At 38.6% G+C, this 20,945-nt stretch overlaps 1 protein-coding gene across 1 annotated transcript in view; it reads left to right on the top strand.

The window, feature by feature from the left end:
* Window positions 1-20,945, top strand: part of ELMO1 (engulfment and cell motility 1) — a gene marked incomplete at its 3' end in the record, with an annotated part of 290,561 nt that overhangs the window by 89,052 nt on the left and 180,564 nt on the right. Inside the window, exons 7-8 of the mRNA XM_009077801.1 lie at window positions 9,628-9,663; window positions 17,149-17,248. Coding sequence (XP_009076049.1) covers window positions 9,628-9,663; window positions 17,149-17,248 — 136 coding nt within the window. The remainder of the gene's footprint in view (window positions 1-9,627; window positions 9,664-17,148; window positions 17,249-20,945) is intronic.

Genomic DNA, 20,945 nt, shown 5'->3' with positions numbered 1-20,945 from the left:
AACGGAACATGGGATTTAATGAAAGGAGCAAACATAAACAGGCTCAGCAGCCTAAGCCTGCCATGGTGCTTCTGCTTCCCTTTCTAGTCTGACTTGAAGCTGTTGAACCTGTCCCCCCACTTCAGGGTCTGTCAGTCATTGCTATTTCAGCACACTAAGCCAGCAGACAAACTACTTCCTCAGAAGCAACGAGAAAACTGTTTTGTTTTGGGGGTTTTGTTTGTTTGGTTGGTTTGGTTGTTCGTTGTTATTTTTAAAAAAGATTTGGTGCCCTAGGCTGTCAAGGAAAAGCAACTGGAGTCGGTCAGTTGTCTTCTTATGTTCTCTGTTGCTGTTTGCATTTGGACCCTCTGCAGTACCATTAATAAAAGGTCCTGCAAGATGCTTGGTGAACAGATAAATCAAGCTGAAGGCCTCCTCGCTGTTAGCTCCCACCCTGGGCTGTGCCCCCTCAGCAGTTTGGCCTTGTGTGCTGTGCAGCTGACCAGGTCACCAAAATGCTTCAGAACAAAAAAGTGTTCCCTCTCCTTTGCCCGGCACCAGTACTTGACTTGCCTATGATCATTTCAGTGTCAGGAGGTGAACCTACCCAAACAATTATATTAGCATTATAAAGGGCAGGTATAAAGGGGTCAGGCAGGTATTAGAGGAAGAATGAGGAGCCAGAAATTTCAGGGAGAGGCAGAAACTTCTGTGATGGTTCTATTTAAGAAGGCAACATATTTTGTAAAAATGCATCACTGTGGCCTTATGTTACCCACCTCTGAGTTACTCATGTTGTGCCAGCCTTGTTTGAATGAGGCTGTGAGTCAACCATACAGCTGAGAGATACCTAGTGCCTTGGTGCTCCTAAGAGATGGTCCAGCTTCCTGCCTCTTCTCCCATTTCTTGTGTGTTAACCCTGCTCTTCAGCCCAGTTCTGCTTACTTCCCAGAGCTGGTTCTGGTGTCTGGATGCTTCACAAAGCCAATCCAGTTAACTTGTTTCAAAGTACCTGCTTCTGTTTTGCAGAGTTAATTTTCTGCTTGGTTTGGGACTAGAGGAAGAAGGCATGAGTGGATGCAGAAAAGGCCCTTTTTCTCTGTTAGCAGACCCTTATATTGGCCTAGGTACATCACTGAGCCACAACCTGAGAGCAGTCGTGTTGTGGAATAGTGTGAGAGTGGCTGTCTCTGCTCTTGTATTGCACTGTTGGGACTCTGAGGGGATCAGCAAGGATGGGACATACCCCATGGGGTGACTGCTGCTGCTGCTCTGCAAGAAGCCCCTCTGTGTGCTTTCCCAGCTGCCCTTGGGTTAATGCAGCTGAGAAGAGCCCTACATCTGTAAGTCCAGGCTGAGTGGTGCCTCTGTTCATGGTGTGGTGCAGCTGTGCTAGAAATCGATGAATTTTGTTAATTCAAGCTTTATTCTCTATTTTCCCCAAAGGGGCAGGCAGTGCTCATTAAAAGTACCATCATGCTCAGTGCAAAGTTGCTCTGAGGTTTTCTTTGCACATGGAACTCATGTTAGAGGCAGCTCTTAAGATATAATTTGAGTGTGTAATTAAGTTTTAGTGGGCAGCCTCTGGAAAACAAGACTCTGGCTTTTTATACAACTTTCACTGAGGAAGAGGCCTGTGCTTTATTTATATTTGGCTTTATTTACTGTGCTACTCACCCATTATTTTAATGAAGCTGATGTCTCTAAAAGTACAGTGACTACAGTAAGAAAATGTAATTCACTGTTTTTCCAGTTACTTCTGCTTCATTTTGCAGGTGATGAAAAGAAATAGTAATATAAAAAGTTTACAAGAACTAACAGTGTTAGTTAATTTTCCATATGTTATATTCCTGAATATTGAAGACAATTAGGATGTGTTAGAGAATAGCTTTTCCAGTTTCTTGTTGAAATTGAGGGAGTTTAGTTTTATTTCATGTATGTTTTCAAAAGTGGTTTTAATACTATCTGTAGTTACCATAATTTGGGCCAGCTCTCCTTGAGTGCCTGGTGCTTAGAGCAAATGAACCGTGGGCATGGCATGTGCTGGGACAAAGCCTTTGGGGTTGATGGTAGGCAGATTGTAGGGTGCAAGGGGCCCCAGTGAAGCTGAGAGCACATCTTGTCAATATGAGTATATTTATATCAGCAGAGATGCAACATGTCTTAGTAACTGTCCACATGTATCTTGATCTTGTTGATTGAGATGGCTTATCTTTGTTTTACCTTCAGGCTCATTCTTGCTTCCACAGCATTGCTGCGAGTCTCCTATTAACTGAAAAAGCAAAAAAAAATAGTTGGTTTTATGATTTTGTTTATGGTTCGGGTGACCTATAAATTACAGCAGAGACTGCAAGATAAGTTAGGTCATGAAGAACAAGTAAATGCTGATTCCATTTTATAATTATCCATGATGTTCAATCATTTCTCAGACTCTGCATTTGTATCACCAAAGACTGGGGTGGGTGTGCACACAATTATTTTCCTTTTATGAGACTTTTCAGAAAGAGTTTTCCATGCCACTCCTACTGCTAAGTTTTTGTCTGAAGCCAGTTTGTGGCTAGTTAAGAGGAGCTGAATATGCAGTCCATCTGATTGGGCGTACAGACAACATAAAGGGGAAGTGTAAGGGTGTGCTGCTTCTGCTCCCCCCTCAGAGTGCAGTGCCCTAAAATGAGGCAGAAAGAGAGCAATGCTCAAAGTCCTAGTTATCATAATGAGTGACAAAAAAGTACATTCAGGAACCAAGCTGGAAGTAACAATTGTCTCCTGACTGCCCCATCTGAGATAATGTGGTTTGTTCATTCTATACTCCGTAGTCTAGCCTAGTAGTTTTATTTTAGAAAATCATAGCTGTAGAGATAGTCTTTCTGATGTAGCAGAAAGCTGGTAAAGTTGTAGGTTTTTTTCTTGATGTATCAGAAGTGTCATGTGACTGGGACAGACTCTTAGCCTTCCTTAGAAGGGAAAAAAGCACCTCATAGTGCCTTATAAAACAAGAGAAGGAAAGCATAACTCACATGCCATAAATATTGAAAGACCAAAGACTTACTAAAAGGAATCTGTATTTATTATTATTATTACCAGTAATAATAGTAATAATAATAATGATCTCATGACTAGGAGGAAAATGAGGCAGGCCTATGCAGAATTTTCAGCATTTTTTTAATTGGCACTATTACAATCTCTGACACTTGTCATTTGGCTGAAATAACGTATAGTTTTTGCCAAAAAAATGAGACTACGCTAAGCCTCTCTGTCTTGACAGTAACCAGAATTGTTTTTGCTGCTTTTGAGAAGGTTGTTCTCCAGACATCTGCTTCATCGATGTGGCTGTGCTGGAAAGCCTTATTGTCATACAGCCATGGCACAGGAGCATGCTAGTCAATGCTGCTAGGACAAGGTTGCAGATAGCCTGGTTTTAATTTTAAGTGAGTTGTAATTGCTTCATGTACAGATTGGAGAAAAAAAACAACCTTGCTTTAAATTGTACTGGTTGTTAAATTTTGTCATCTTGCTTTTAGAAATAATAAATGCAGCTAGACCAAGTTCATGTAAGCTTCTAAATCAATATATATTTGTATGTTTTTTGACTCTTGACTAAGAAGAGCCTTCTGTTGAGCACATGTGGTTGCAGAGTTGGCTGCTGTACAGCTGGAAGGCTCTGAGACAGCAATTGTGCATGCTTTAAGGACAAATTGTATTGTTCAGTGAAATTCTAGCTCTTGGCTTGCCTTACAGAGATAATACTCTGTACCAGCCCAGTGGAAAACTGAAGACAAATTGGTTTGGAGTTATTCCGACTTTAACACACTTTATGGGACAGTTGCTCACATACCTGCTAATGGTTTTTTCCATCCCAGTCTGATGAGTATTCCAGTAGTGCTGTCAAAACGTTTAAGCTGCTCTTGCTCACATCCACTTGTTCTTGTCCTGCTTCATCTGCAGAGTTATGCCAGTACTGTTTCTACCAAGCTGGACTGGAAAATTGGTGTAGATTATGAAAAGTGACAGTAAAGGCTACTTTTAATATAATATTCCTTAACCCAGTTCACTTCCCTGGTTGAGCTTACAGTATTGCCCCAGAAAACACTTGTGCAAGCAGAACTCACTAGATAAATGAAAAATGAATTTTCAGAAGATATGAACGATACTAAGCTAGTAGGTTTTTGCCACTATATAAAGTAGTCCTTTTCCATCCTTCCTGGCTACTGGCTGTATAGTACCTGCTCCCTGCCTTGGTCAGTTCCAGTGCTTAGTGATGCAATTCAGTTTGTTCAAGCATCAGAAGATCAGCCAGCCAATGTGGGGAGGAAAATAATTTCTATTTTTGACAACACAGGGCTGTTAGACAGGCTCAGCCATTCCTGTGAAGCTTCACCTGGGAGCATAGGTTACTTAATCTGACATTGCTGCCAAAATTAATTCTTGTCCAACAGGCGTTTTACACAATCTTCATTTCTTAGTGCTTCTGTAATGTTGGGAGAGTGTGACCATTGTCTGTGAGGCAAAAATCCAAAAAAGTATATAAGATAAGGTAATCCTATTATTGTACTGTGGAGATGGTAATGGTAAGAGATTGAGAACAGTCTGTAGTCCCATCTTTAAGTGCAGTTCTTGTAAAGGAAGAAAGTGAACTACGTTTTCTTTCTGGACTGGCTTCGTTGGTTTACTTTTCTCCTGCTTGCTCTATTTTGGGTTTGTTTTCACAGAAGTCTTCAGACTTGGATTCCACTCTCCCTCTCAGTGCAGACAAGTACAATTTCTCTTATATCCTTTATATATGTGCAGTGCACACTGTATGCTTTCAATAAAAGCCTCATTTGAAGACTGAACTGTCACAAATAATGTCTTTGGAGGAAAGAAAGGAAGCTCCCTGCACTCCCCCCATCCTAAATGCTTTATCCCCAGTGTTGTTTTTCTTACTTTGCCTGAGTTTAAGAATAATAACATTTAAATAACCCCTGGTCATTTAAGTGGTGATATTAACACCTTGTTGACAGGAACAGGGTCGAGGAGAGGAGACAGTTTTACTGGGTTTTGTTTGGTAACCACTTTTGTAAAGTGTGATAAAGAGTAAGTCCAGCAGTGGATTTATATTTCCCAATGTTCTCCAGAGTACCAAGCTGGACAAAACTAATTTTTTGTTGTTGTTGTTAATTCCAGACAGAAGTGTAGTATTTGAGAAATCAGCAAAAATAAGGAGTAGAGCTTAAAATCTCACTTCTGCAATTTTCCAGGATGTTTCTGTCTCTCGGAATGTGGTGGCTCTGGGGTGTTGTGGTGACTGTGAGAAGTCTGAGTGCTGCTGCATGGCTGAATAGCAATTTTTCAGATTTCATCCAAATAATTTATTTCAGTTAAGTCAGAGTATTTATCAGACTTCATTTATATGTGATAGCCACACCTATTACAGACAGAAGCCAGAAATACATACTCGTGTATTTTCCTTGTCATATTCCTAAACACTGCCTGTTATCCAGAATGTGGGTTCTCCCTGTGTTTGCCTGAAAAGCAGTAGCCAGATAGTGATTTCTTGTTGTTAGCAAGTAATTAATCCATAATCATGTCAGTTTTTCTGTATAGGAGGAAACTTTTATAAACATCTTCCACCTTTGCTAAGAAGGACCCTCTCTGGAATCATACTGCATGAAAAGCTTTTATCCTCAGTGGTACTTTTATCCTTCTCTGCACGTGTTTAAACAGTGCAGGCTCAGAAACGTTGGTTGTGGTGAAATGGTGTGACTGCTTTAGCTGTTGGTATCATTAGCTCCAGTGGGTCTACGTTGGCTTCTCCATTAGGACAGCATTTTAGTTTTTCTTCCCAGTGCAGACAAGCCTTTACTGTGCACTGTGGGTTACCCCAGCTGGGGTTTAGTTTTGGGGAATCTTTGGTCTTCATATAGCAGTTTTTGCACATGAACAGAGAGGAGTTGATCTGATCAGGGCCCTGCTAAGCTCGTCTCTGTTGGAAGCTGCTTGAGATGTAATCTACAGTATTTGAGCAAGTAGTAATTCTGTATGGCTTGGGGAACTGCTGCCCCTAGGGATTCAGCTGGAAGTGTATCACAAAGTTCCTTTGAGGCCGAACAGGGAACGTATTATGGTAACAAAATGTCTAACCCGGTAACTAGTCGTTCATGTTTATTTTGCATTACGTTGGCGTTTGTTTTGAGATTTCTCCCTGTTTAAAAATTCCTGTCTGTTTTTGTCTTTCACCACTATAGAATCTGAACTTTTCACAACTGCTATTTAATTTACCCTCATAACGTTTGTGTTTTGGTGGTGGTTTTGTTCCAATCTGTTCAAGTGCAATTGAGAGATGTTTTTTGTTTGGTTTTTTTTTTTTTTAGATAAATATAAGTATTGAGATAATTACAGTGTCTAGATCAGTAAGGCTTTCAGCATTTTTGACCATACCTGTGGTAACTCACCAAGAAAGGTTTTATGGAACTGTTTGATTGCTACCACAAAGTCAGCCCTCTGGAAGAAACAACAGTTATGTGTATACAGAAAGAAGAAAGCTGATGGAGGTGGCCTGTACTTAGTTCCTTTCTAGGCTGACTTGCTGGAAGAGTTAGCTTGGCTACTCCTTCAGTTGTAACTTTAGCATGGTCTGTGGGTGAATATGGGATGAACTCTTGCTCATGCCAAGTCCTTCTCTATTATGTTGTGGTTCGATGATGGATGGAAATAACATGTAGTCCTTTAGAGAAGAGCCTCCACATCTTCAGTGGTAAAGTCTATCTATAATTATTCTGTACTGTGTTTCTGCAACATTTGATGTCCTAGATTGATTGCTGCTCTAATCACACCAAAGCAACAGAGATCAGTAGAAATTGTTTGGTTTAATGCGATGGTTATCTTTCCTCTGAAGTCAAAATTTTCTTTGTATTGCTTCACCAGGAAAAGTCTAATATAATTCAATTATTTCTGCACATTATTTTAAATTTATATATTCTTTTACATTGCACATCTTTTGACTACAAGTTAACTGATTTCCAGTTAACTCAGGATGGATAAGAGTTTTGTAAATGCTAAGAGAGTTGCTCTTTAAATGTTTTGTTCTAGGACTCAGATGTTTATTCTTTAATCCCTGGCTCAGTCATGGAGAAAAATGCTCCTGATTATAGCCTGTTGTGAAAAATCTCTGACAAAACTGAGTCTGTCCTTTGAAGTGCTACCAGTTGCAAATACCACACTTGTTTCTCTGTGATGTCAGACAAACACACCACCAATTTCAAGTGTACTTGCTGCTTAGCCAAAGTCAGCACCTGGATGTGAAGCAGCTCTTTTTTAAACTGGTCTCAGAAGAATGCTAAGTAGTGTTGCTGACATGTGCTGCAGAAGGTTGCAAGGATCCACACACATTTGAGAGATGACAAAACCCATTTGTGTTGGTGGCTGTTATTGGTGGTTTAGCAGTCTGCCAAAGCAAGGAAGCACTCTGTTTGCAGAAGCACAGTAGTGACATTCTGTTGATGCTGGGATCTCCTACTGTGGAAAATGCTTTGAACTTTTATGCTCAAAAAAGCATGTTGAGGGTATTTTCCCCCACTTGTTAAGGCTGCCTGATCATCAGGATGCTTTTTGTTTGTTTCATTGTTACTGGATAAGCAGATAGCTGTTGTAGCATAAAAGGACCAAAGCCATGAAATCCAAGAAGAAAATCTTGTCACTTTTCTAATTTGAGCTAGGCTGTAGCCCAGCTTTTGTTGGATACATGGTAAACTATGCCAGCACTATCTTCAGGCATGAGTATTGCAGCTCACAGCTAGCAATGAGGGATTGCAAACCACAGTTCTGGTGATTTACTCTCTGTTTTCTCCACTGATGGTTAGACAAACCAGACCCCAAGCTGCCATCCCTGAGACTGGTCCTTCTTGAAAAGAGGAAAATGTAAAAGTGGGAGCAGTTAGTGCTGTACCAGAAGGAGGGAAAAAAATCTAGCCAAATTCTGGCAGAGAATGGTTGGAGAGCTTTGAGCCCTAGAGCTGTTGTGAGCTGAATGGCATTGCTGTGCAGCTTGATGTGGCAGCAAGACCTGTGGAGAAGGTGAGGGAGGCAGGAGGGACCTCTTTGTTCTCCTCTGGACACTAGTCTGCCCAGTGTGGAACTGCAGCCAAGACTCTGACATAAAACTGTGAAATAGATTTAGGAGACACAAGAAGGGGTTAAGTAGGAGACAGACTTTTTAAAAATTTCTTTCTTCTCTCTCCCTTTTGGTTTTTTTGTTTAAGTGGCATTTTAAAAAGAAGTTATTTAACTTTGATGCCATTTTTACCATTGATAGTCCTTTCTTCAGCTTGCTTAGTAGCATAATCAGCAGTTCTGAAGCCAGTTATTAGCAGTGGGATGACTTGCAAATTCTGATTACTGGGGCTACAGCTTTCAAATGCACTTATTCTTTGCCCATCCCCTCCCCCATTAATATTTGACTTTCAGTTTCCTGAATATAGGAATATGATGTCATAGATTCTGGTTCACCAATAAAACACAACAGTTTTGTTCTTTGGGGGAAAGATAGGAAATGTCATAGATTCTGGTTCACCAATAAAACAAAACAGTTTTATTCTTGGGGGGAAAGATAGGAAATACCTAAGTAAAAAACCTCATTGAGTGTGTTAAACTTCTTGCCGTAAGTAGGAACCAAGTGTTTCAGAAGGTACTATGAAACCACAAGCTCATAGATTCTGGTTCACCAATAAAACAAAACAGTTTTATTCTTGGGGGGAAAGATAGGAAATACCTAAGTAAAAAACCTCATTGAGTGTGTTAAACTTCTTGCCGTAAGTAGGAACCAAGTGTTTCAGAAGGTACTATGAAACCACAAGCTTCACACTGAGTAGGAACCAAGTGTTTCAGAAGGTACTGTGAAACCACGAGCATCACACTGAAGGCTGGGTGGTAGCTTGGCCTCTTAGAACATTAGTGACATTCTTAAGCAGGTTATTGTCTTTCTCAAGTGGGTTGATTCAGCACCTTGGGACTAGACATGGCCATTGGTGTGTGAATTTTAAGGGCAAAAGGATCAGACTGCATATTCTGTTGAAATAACACTGCTGCAGTGTATTTATATGTCATGAAGCTGGTGCAAGATGATTTTGAGTTGTTGAGTAAATGCAACTCGTATTAAAAGATCCAGGGTAAATTCTATGCTGCTCTTTGAAGCCAATAGGAAACTTGTCCACAGCTTAAGAAGGTCATGATTTTGGTTTGTGTTGGTCAACGATGCTGACAACTTTGACATCAGTACTAGTGATGGAGCCTGCAAGTAAATAAGAGTTCTCCAGGCAATGGGCTACATGTCATAGCAACAGAATAGAAAAAGCTTAATGTGTAAACCTTTGTTTTGTACCAAAGGCTTTTTACACAAATGCTTAACTAATTTAGGATGTCTAGATATGCTTTCTTTTTCCCTAACAGAAGTTGACAAAAGTATTCTGAACAAATATTTTAAATTAATTTTGAATGTTCTTTACCAATTACTGAACTGTTTCTGTCCACAGCAAATTGTTAGTAATTTACTGCCTCTTACTGTGTGTCTCTCTGTGAATTTTATGAATCAAGTATGGGGGGGTGTATGCAGTAAATAGAGTACAGATGTTTTAAAGTGTTTTTCCTCACGTGCAAGTTTTAATTTTGCAGACGATATCAGAAATTGCAGAAGATTATGAAGCCCTGGTAAGAACTTGATTAGATCATCACCTTGCATACTACCTCCTCTTTTGCATGACTGAGTTCAGGCCCTTGCGCTAATCTTTATATGTAAATATAACTGTGCATATTCATTCAGCAAGTCTTCAACCTTCTCTGTTTTCCGCTCTTTGATGCCTGTTAAAATTTTCTGATGAAGCCTTTTTTGCTTTGCCTGTGGAATGAGTGCTTCATTTCTGTAACTTCTGCAGGGGCTACTACTATTTCTGAAGTAAGGCTTTTGTTTTCTTTTTTCAATTTCAGCAAAAAAGTAATTTCCCTCCCTTCCCCAGTTCCCCTCTTATATTTGACTGGCTTATGTGGTTCATAGTTGCCAATTTTAATTGTTGATGTTAGTGACATGAAACTAAGAGCCATTGTGCCCGTTTGAATTCCCAGTATTTGCTGGTCCCAGTAAATGCTAGTTGTTGCAGATAACTGCATAAAGGAAATCTGTAATATAATAAAGGGTCTCATATCAGAAATTTCAAAAACCTGCTTATTTCCTTGATGATTTTGAATGGAATTCTTCTACATGCTTCAAGTTAAGCATGGGCTTTGATAAATTGGAATCCCAGAAGATGTTCTAATATCTTGATTGGCTTGCAAATTTGACATCTCAAGTATAGCTAAAACTCAAGGAAGCAAAAGAATAATCAATTAAGCATATGTCTGTCATGCTGAGAGCTCAGTGTGATTTATCATGCAGGAAATGCAGCTCCCCTTCTGAACCCATCCTAAATCATACTTTCACAAATCTGCTGTAAAGCAAGTGCTGAAACATTTATTTTTAAATCATTGCCTAATAAATAAATTATACAGTAAGAATAAATTTGGCAGGAAATTTAAATCCTTCCTCTAAGTTCACTTTCTCAACCTAGTACAAAGTAACTTGTTTCATACAAGAAAAGTTTAGATTATGAGGAAAATTATTAGTGGCACGAGGGTTATGGAATTCTTGGCAGCATCATCCCTGCTGAGACAAGCTATCTCTTGCCCATTTAGATAGTGGATTTTTCCTCACCACTGTGAAAATAGTTCTTTGTGGAAGAATAGTTATACCCCTTCAGCATCTCTTGGTTTCCAGGTTCTGTTACCCTGGAGGCTTCTATGCATTAAGTTATGCGATTGTCCTCAGGATGGTGCAGAAATAAGGACTTAGAGTTACATTGCACCCTGGTTTCAGGACCTGATCCTACTGATGATCTGAGGGGGTTTTTTTTTTTTATATGTTTTTGTTTGGTTTGTTCATGAGAACAAGGCATTAAACCACCTTAAGAGGATTTTTACTGGTCAATGTAGATGTAGCACATCAGTGGATACAGTAGTAAAGGAAGTATCTGTGACTAAAATTTATTCTAACTTTGAAAGCAGAAACTTCAGTTTACATTGGCATAGACAGTTTAATATTTTGATTTCCAGCAGTCATATGGGAGATGATACAATTATATAACATAAATGATTGAGTCTGAGACATGTATTGAAAATTATGCCAGAGCCAGTGGTCAGAATATGATACCAATAGTTCTTTAAGTCTGTATATTTAAAAGGTAAAGTGTATACACTAGTGCTCTGTGAGTGTAGTTATCAAACATCCTGACTATTTTTCACATGTGTATTAATGGGAAAAGATCCACTGAAATAAGAACTATTTAAAACCCCACAAAGCTTGATATAATGAACTGAACTAAACTAGGATGACTTATTTCATAAAGTGACAATATTTCATTTTATCTCTGGTAGCTTGCTCATGCTAGCCTGGCTTAATTAAAGCCTGATTTTCAAAGAGAGGCCTTGTTTAATAGCTTTCTGCACTAAAGGAAGTTCTTCTAAAATGTGAGTTTCTTTTTGTCTGTCTTTTCAGTTTTAGGGATTTCTATTTTGTTTTGGGATTTTATTTATCCCATTTTGGCTGATACTTGAATTTTAAAAAAAATCCCATGAAATGGCTCTATTAATTTACTTCTACATTGCAGTACTGAATTGTAGTCAAACCAAGCTGATTGGAGAGTGATGTTTTTCCTTTGTAGTCATTCCTGGTCTTTTAAGAAAATTAGTGCATTTAAGGAAATTGCCATGAAATGAACAAAACCAGGAATTTAAGAGATGGGGAATAAGAGAAAAGGTAATTCTAATCACATCTTCAGTGTGTAATAGTTCCTCTGGGCTAGTTTCCCCTGCTTAATGTACCTTTAGGTGGATTTAGTCATACTCCATAGTGAGAATATCTACACCTGGATTTATTCAAGAATAGTTACAGTTATGCTTAAAATTCACACCTTGTTTTCTTTAATCAGAATTAATTTTCAAGCTTAGAGAAGCCTTGATACCAGGGTTACAAAGCTATTTTTGGTTCTTGGAATGCAAGTGGCTTTAAATCAGTAAGGCTGATCCCTTTTAATGAACCCAGTGAAACTGTACCACAGAGAAATATTTTAGTAGTGCTTGGCACAATGAAAAAAATCTGTGTCAAATGCAGCCTAGCAGTTAAGTGCATTTTTTGTAATCATCTAGAAAAATAGGGGCAGCTACTATGCAGATTGTTCTGTCATTTTCAGCTGTACTAAGTACCAGGTAGGTGTGAATTGCTCCTAGTTTGATTTGACAGTGGCTTAGCTTCACCCTTGGAAAGGTTGCTTGAAGAAACAAGGCAGTGTAGAACCAGCAATATAGCAGGTACTTGTTCACACTGTGCTGGCAAAGAATCCTGCTGCATCATCAGTCTTCCTTTCAGACTTAGATTCTTGCCCCTATGGCTTTTCCAGAGCTCTTGTCCTCTGATGATTAGATATTTTCTGCTCCCCTGTTTAAATTTATTCATGGCCATTTATCCTTGACAACTGCAATTTAAAAAGCTGTTCTTACTCTTTGATGTTGACCTCAATGATGTCAGGCCTTTCAGCTGCCCAGTATTGGGCTGTGAGCACAGATAAGGGACTTAAAGTTAACTGCTACCCTAACTCCTGCATTTAGTACTCGGCTGCTATTCTCTGGTGACCTCCTGTCCAGTTAAAGTTGTTTCTTTGCTGCCTTCCCTCTACACTACTGGAGCTCAGTTTTGGTTCTGTTTTGGCCATGAAAAATAGTTTGTGTAAAGACATACTGTCTTTGGCTTCTTGTCCAAATGGGCTGGTGGCTGTATCCTAGTTGCAACAGACAAGCAGGTGTTAATTTCTAGGTTCTACTGTGCAACTTTTAAAAATATAAAGCATGAAACACTTCACCTAGCATGATAAAAGCTTGTATTCCTCTTTTTAATTGATGTTTGTTACCTGGTGACAGTTGAGCCTGACTGTCTTGATTTATGTAACCATTTGAACAGTTGAATATTTTTCTCTCCTTAATAGCAATGGAATGTTCATTTTGGTATGTGTGTGAAACACAGATTGAGATTTTTTTTAAAATTTTTATTTTTCCCCAAAAACATCTAGGGGATTTGGGTGCTTAAGTGCCATTAATTTATTTTTATAAGAAATCCAAATAGCTCTAGGCATCTTTCAAAATATCAGATATAGTTCTGTATATACATCTGAGGATTACTTAGCACACAGGATAAAGAGATGGCTTAGCATGTAGAATTGGTACTAGGGAGGTGTGTGAGAGATAGGTGTGGTAATCAGGGTCACATGCACGTTCCTGTCATTTTTATTTATAGGAGAGAAAAACTAGTATAAAAATGTGTGGATTTTTTTTTCTTCACAGTTTCTTAAGGTAAGAATGCAGAAAATTCTTAGGAATGTAAATTAACAGGCTTTGACCTGATATTTCTCTAAAGCCTAGAGATATAAAATGCAACTGTTGACTTACGCTTTAGTCAGGTTTGTCAGAGAGGTTGAGGTGCCACAGGCTGTGTATTAGAGCATGGCCATCCATCCACACTGCAAGGGCTCATGCTGGGACAGCTGATGACATTGCAAACTGCAGCTTTCTGCTGCTTAAGAGGCTTTTGCCAAGAGCTGCTGTGAGTGAGGAAGTACTACATGACCAACTCTCACAACGGTGGTTAGAAGAGTGGAATTGGCAAAGAATGGTGAACCTTCATCAGCTATCCCAATGTAAGATGTCGTAACCTAAGAGCCAGAGCCCTGAACAGCATTTAGGAGGGCATGTAGAAGTTGCCTGTCTGAGAGCATAGATCATTAAGATGTTAGTGTTAGTGAGATGCAAAATTGCAATTACACAGTGCATCTTTCTGATCATTTTTACCCCTCTTGCTGCCATGACATACATTAAAAAGCTCCTTCATCAGGAATCATCTTAAAATGATTAGTCATTTTGCCAGAGCTGCATGGGTTTGATATTTACAGAAGTTGTGCCTTGTGCTGTGGATTAGTCTAAAAAGATTTTATGAAAAAAGAGGCCCTATTATTTTTCAGACTTTTTGTATGACTAAACCACTTACTGAGACTTTGAGTTAAACAGCTCCTACCATGTTTTTGTTTTTTTTCTAAGATTGCTACTTTTATGAACAAACTTTGATTACCCTGAAATTTCTGGCATCTTTTCTGTCTGCTGCTCTTAATAGTATGAGTGCATCTGTGTGTGTGTGTGTGTGTGTGTTTCGAAATTAATTACTTGAAAATCTATTTCTACCTATCTGCTGGTGTTTAACCACTTAACAATGAACCAACACCCCTCTCTTCCCCCTGCAGATGCTTTAATCCTTATCTTGCTCTAGTTACCCTGGAGATTGCTTTCATCTTTAGCTGTGCTATTCCTAATGCTTATCCTTTAAGCCTGGCTTTTGACTTTTGCAATGCCACTTAGTGTATACATGTGTGTGCTGGTGCATATGTATAGCTATATATTTTAAAATTGCATAGTATTTATGTGTGGTGCTGCAAAATACATAGAGCTGGAGTATTTCTTACTGCTTGATAGTCCCAGTGTTGCACCTCTTCACTCATTATTTGAAGCAGTCACTGGAGTGACACCTGGTGGGATTTCTGATCATTTTAAGTGGAAAAGTGCTTTTGCCTCCTGGATCCCAAACGATTGTGTCATTGTCAGATCTACTAAAACCAGGTTTATACATTGAAAACAGTATTTTCAGCTCCATTAGCCCAGTTTTCCCTCCAAAGCTGTGGTGGAGCCTTGATTAATACATATTAATCAGACAGGATTGGTGAATAGTTTTTATGAGAAGACTAAATGAGACCATTGAATCCAGGTTAGTTTAATTCCTTTGCATTTCAGCCACTGCTGATCTGAAAATGAATATCTGTATGCAGGTTTAATGCAGTTTAAGTAATCCCTCTAAACTGTACCTATTGTTGATGGGGATTAGCTTTCATGTACACTTAGGTTATAGAAGAGCATTCATGTACTAAGTGCAGGTTAATTGACTAAATTTAGAAAACAATGTATGAGAAATCCCTAGCGGAGATAAATTATCTGTTTAGTTTAGTGCTAGGAGAGATATTTTTATCTACTTTTCAACCTATGTAGCCTATCTTTTAAATTTTTTACAATTTTTGTTTCAACCAAATTTAGTCTATATTCTTATAATACTAGCATTCCATGTATTTGTGGAAGTATCCTGTCATGAAGATGCATTAGAATTTGGTGCAAGCTTTTAGAAGGAAGCCTTTTCTAGGGGTGCTGTTTTATTTGCAGGTTCATAAGTAACCATTTTATGCAAAAACAATGGATTGGGGAACATGACAGGACCAGACCGGATTAAATTTCCTGCAGAGTCTTACTGTCATCTTGTTATGAAATCCTTGGTTATTTGGAATGCTAAAGATATTTTAAATCTAATATATATCTTAAATGGATTTGCAGTATTAAAGAAACCCAAACAAACAAACCCACCCCTCTTTGCCCCCCAAAACAAAACCAAAAACTTCTAAATCATTTATTTGCTGAACAAAGTATTTCTTGCAGAATGACAGTGGATTTTTTTAGAGACACTATTTTTCTTCTTTGCTTTTGATGTAGTTTTTTCATTTTGTCATAAAAAATCTAAGTCATTCTGTATGCCCTTACTTACTGTGGGAAAGAAAGGTGTAGTTCAGGGGGCTGTTGGGTTTTACTCACAGAAAGTCAAGAATAGCAAGTTTTTTTTCAGTGGAGGGCATCTCAGGAAATGCAATGAACAAGAGCTCCTTTCTTAAGTGAAGAGGCCACTAAAGGCTGCATCTCACCATCAGAAGTCTCTAAATGGCAGATTAAATCAAATCCAGCTACTAGAGTTGCTACACTGAAACAGATTTTTCTGCCTTATTCCTCTCTACTGCTGTAAATGTCTTGTGTCTGAGTGGATGTTCACTTATATGCATGGAGTTGGTGCAGGATAGTAGGACAGCAAATCACAGAGTAAGGAGTACCAGTTCCATTGCTTAACTGTGGCTGTAGTATGAGACTCAGGTTTACAACATACTGAGTTTGGCAGTTCCAATCTGACAGAGGCTTTTAAAAAGATTTAATCTTTTTATTAGGTAAGTTCTTGCATTAAAATCACTGGGACTATTCATGCTGTTTGATTGTATGCTTGTACTTGGTAATAGCTTAGTGGCAGGGTACCTTGCAGGCAGTTTGGCGTGCCCTGAAAGGTAATATGCTGCTCCCTTTCAGGCTCTGTGCACTGCTGATTGTATTGAGTAGTTACCTCATTGAAGGGCTTCACTGAAATCATTGTGACTGCTGACTGTTCAGTGACTATATATAGAAATGAAGCTAAACTTTAAAAGCTGGTTTTTAACATGAAAAATTCCTGTGCAGCTAGTCAGGTTAAAGCATATTGTCTATGCTGTGTTTAAACACATTTTGAACTTGAGTTCATACAAAGATACCTTGAATACCAGTGTAAAATGCAGGGTAGTGGCCTGCAAACCCTAAACAATTTGAGCTGCATGCTTGGATAAACATTGGGAACTTTGCAATTCACTTGGCATGGTTACCCATAGATAAAGAAAAGGAGATGCATCTTCAGGTTTAAAGAAAGAAGTTAAGACATTAACTGTTAGAAAATTGCTGCTCAAGATATTTAATATCTTCTGGTGCATTTTAAAATTATATTAGCTACCTTGCAAGAGAAGGAATAAACAATGCCCTAACTTTCTGCCAATCTGCTTGCCACAAAGGTACCAAAATGTGGCACATCTATATGGTGTTCAACTAGGAGGATTTCTTAAGTGCTCACTTCTTCTCATCTGTTGGATCTAAACCTCTGAATTTATAGGAGAAGTTTAATTTGGACTATCTGATTTTCCTGAGCATTGCATGCAGTGTTCTTCTGGGGATTAGTTCTTCTTTTAGTAAATTGCTTTCTTCTAGGTGACTATTCTTGATGTCCGTGCTAAATTTTTGGGAGACTGTCTGTTGCACGGCCTCTCTTGTGCTTCTGCTGCCTCTTAGTCCATAACTGGCTTCATTTTCCTGCCTTTCTGAAAGCTTCCTGCTGCTTTATTCCCCCGGTCGTTACCCTGCTGCATTACTGGTAAATGTTGTCATGACTCCTGTCTCTTGCAGCTTTGGAGATATGTTGTCCTTTACACTGACTGCATTTGTTGAGCTGATGGATCATGGGATTGTATCGTGGGATACATTCTCTGTGGCATTCATTAAAAAGGTAATTTTGTAATCAATGCTATCTGTTCTATATCAGTTTAAATTGTAGAGGTGAGTTGTGGTTTGGGTTTGTTTTTCTTTTCTCCCTTCCCCCCCAGGTACACTATTTACTTCATTGGTCAAAAAAGGTACATGAAAATGGAATTATATTGCTATTTCAAACTATAAATGATTGTAGGGGTCTGGCCCAGTTTTCATGGAAATCAATTGGAGTGAATTGGTATCAACACAGCACTGAAATATTTCAGTATGGGAAGAAGAGAAACGAGTTAGTTTACAATTTGAAATACTGAGTTTATCAAGTTGAACTTAGGCCCTCCTGAATCTTGCAGTTGAGGTCTGTGGTTTCAAAACAGATCTTTCCACAATTTGCAACATACCTTTCTTTTCTTACACGTAGGAGATGCACCAAAACAACAGAAACATGGTAGTACTCTTTCGGTACAGAGATTTAACAGACTTCAAAAAGAGGTTTTTGTTACTGATTTAGCCCTTTTCATTTACTTGGGGAAAATCCCCCACATCATACTTCTTTACAAATAATTTTCAAACCAGACTGAACTCAGAAGTTATCTATAAGTTCAAGTACATTTGTACAGGTTCAAAAGAAGTTATCTATAAGTTCAAGTACATTCATATATAGCAGAGTTACTTCACTCGAATAATATCATAAGCAGTAATGGAATGAATATAACCTGTGGCAAAGGTATCTTCATTTTAGCAGAGTGTGTCAGAGCAGGCTTTTAATTTAGATTTGGTTAGAAAATTGCTACTTCTAAAGGAAAGTGAAAAATTACTTTTGTTGCAAGATGTGAAAGAAGAATCTACTATGAAAAGAACGCTGGATACTAAAGCTCAGTTTTGGTCATTAAAACTGCTGGATGCTATTTATAAGAAACTTTTAACTGGTCTGGGTTTTGGACTTTTTTTCCCTCCCCAATCTTGCAGTCTAGATAGCTTATGATAATTATTATTGTTATCTTTTCATGGCAAAGAAAATTGTACAGCTGTTTTTTAGCTGACTGCAACAGATACAAAGTCAAGCCCAGAGTGCCTTACTTGCTAGGGGAGCTACTAACAAGTGTATGAAGAAACTTGCTTAAACTAGTTTAAATCGATCTGCTTTGTTAGTGACTCAAAATGATTGTCTAAATTTACCAACATCTTTTACCCTGTGGATTGTATTGTAGCAACAGAAGAAAATGTTGTGTGCACTCATCTCTTCTGTCTGGCACTTCTGTAGGTTTCCCTGGATAGTGACCCAATTGAAAAAAAACAGAACAAAAGGCACAAAATCATTCTCAAAAAGACCCTATGAAAACCAAAACTGGCAAGTAAAACCAAAAGTGAAACTAGTGAATAAGAAAGGCACCGAAGAGAAGAATAGAACAGTTAGAAGAGAAACAGAAGGACAAAGAATGGCAGAAATAGAGGAAATAGGCACAGGTGTGTCGTGACCTGCATGCAGTTGGCAGCCAGAGCAGCAGAGCCCTCAGTGGGGCAGTGTGGGCAAGGGGCAGACCTAACAGAGCACCTTTGGACCTTGTTTCTCTGGTGACAAACTACAACTTCATTCTTACTTGCTTCTCTGACCTTGGCTTTTGACAGGCCACTTGTGGTTGTTGATGGGCTTGCTCAAGTGGTTAACAGGATGGATAAGGGAGCTGATAAGTTTCTGCTAACAGAGGGGGAACTTGCAATCAAGTGCTTCTGCCCTTTGAAGCTGTCTTTCATGTTAAAGGAAAGCTGAACTGGAATGGGGAAGAATTAGTCTGAACTTGTTTCTTGAATAGGTTTTAAACTTAAAAATGTAGATGCTGGAGGACACCTCCAGGGGAACCCCTAGACTGCATCTAATGACTAACTGATTGGTGTTGGATGCAGATTCCCTCCCACCCTTTGGATACATAAGAACTGCTATTCCATCTGCTGCAAATAAGACTTGATGCTTTCAAGGAGAGTTTGTTCCTTATCTTAAGGGAAAACAGAGTCATTTGAAAAAAACTGCCTTATGATAGGCAAGATTCTGTCAAGACCTTTTTCTTCTGTATGACAATATAGAGTTTATTTTCATTTCCATAATTGCCTAAAGGATTTGGATGCCCAGTTCTTAGAAAAAATCATGGCAATGGGGTATCAAAATAGGCTGTACAAATTTTGTACTCCCATCTTTAGTTCCTGCAAGAGGAGAAATAAGTCTGTAGTGTTGGTTGAGATAGTTAAAAAAATTATTTATATAATTGCTGTTTCGTAAGTGTGTGATGCAGAGTCTTAACCTTGATGAATTGTTTACTCTGCCTTCCAGAATGTATTGTGCAGGAAAACCAGGTGGCAGCCAGGAAGGTATTTCTGTGTATCACAACTGTCATTTGTTTTTTCTGTAGCCAAGTACAATTCTAGTTCCTTACTTTAAAATGAGATGCACACTTTTAAATTTTACTATACATTAGGACTTAACAGAGAACAAAACTTGTACGGATTTTTCTGTACATTTCTGACAACAAAATAGTCCAGAAAAATGACTAATGAATATAGTACTGCTCAGAAAATCAGATGTGTTTCCTTCATTGTTCTTTCTCTATGTTTTTGGGTTTTTTTGTACCTGGCTTTTTGTAAAATTTATTTTGTGGTGGTGTTGTTTGTTGGGGTTTTTTTTCCTACTATTATTTATTTTGTTGTTAGGATTTTTTTTTTTACTTTTGAATTTTCTCCTATGCTTTAAGTGATGCTGAACCAGGATGAGAACTCAGATGACATAGTTTAGTTTGCTATAGGTTTCTCATCTGCATTCAGTTTACATGTTTGGCTCCTATTTCAGCAGAGCATTGGGGCTTTACATGTAAAGACATTCTGATTCCTAATTTCCCTTGAAACTAATAGGAAGTTAAGCACCCAGACACTTCATTTGTATGGGGCTGTATATGTCCCAATAGGACTATGCAGATTAAGGTTACAGGTATTTTGCTGAAGAAATAGTTTTATCCTTAAAGAGATACAACCATGTGACAGGTTTTCATGTGAAAGTACAAAGCAATCTAGTTGCATATTTCTGGAAAAGAGGTAGTATTTCTGTGTGCTTGCATTATTTTTATCATCAGAGTTTTTGATAAATGAGTGCAGGATTATTTTTGGCTGTCAAAAGCCTTCCCTGCACATGGAGAAGAGCAAATAACAGAAATTTCAACTCCTGTGGATTCCTGTCTCTTCTCAAGAAAGGTCTCTTTTTCCACATCCAGAATTTCAAGTACGGTAATAGATTTTCTTTTTAATGTCATTTTGCTCCCTCTGGAACTGGCATGCCTTATTTTTCAGGGTAGACAGGCCTATTTTTTCGGGCCAGACTTCATGCTTCAGCAAGGTGGTTTTGAATATATATAGCTTGACATGCAAATTACTTAGCAGATGTTTTGCATCTATATTCAGTGTGATATGTCTTTTTAAACACACAAGACAGCTTCATACCTTGGGTTTGTGTTCATGATTAAAAAGTTGTCCAGGTTCAGAAGGATAAATAAGGCTAAGGCAACCTCCCCTAGACTGAGGTTCCAGTTATCTATGCTATTACATATCTGCAGGCCCCTGATATGTACGTGTTCTATCCCAGTGAGGCATTAACACTGCCACTTGAAGGATTTGGTGCACTAAGAATAATTCATACATGTCAGGGATTCTAAAGAGGATGGTGACAGCAGTCTGGC

This window comes from Acanthisitta chloris, unplaced genomic scaffold (assembly GCF_000695815.1).
Source record: "Acanthisitta chloris isolate BGI_N310 unplaced genomic scaffold, ASM69581v1 scaffold727, whole genome shotgun sequence".
Taxonomy (NCBI): Eukaryota; Metazoa; Chordata; class Aves; order Passeriformes; family Acanthisittidae; genus Acanthisitta; species Acanthisitta chloris.
Note: the sequence above shows the minus strand (reverse complement) of the source record. Positions and strands in the feature narration are given on the sequence as shown.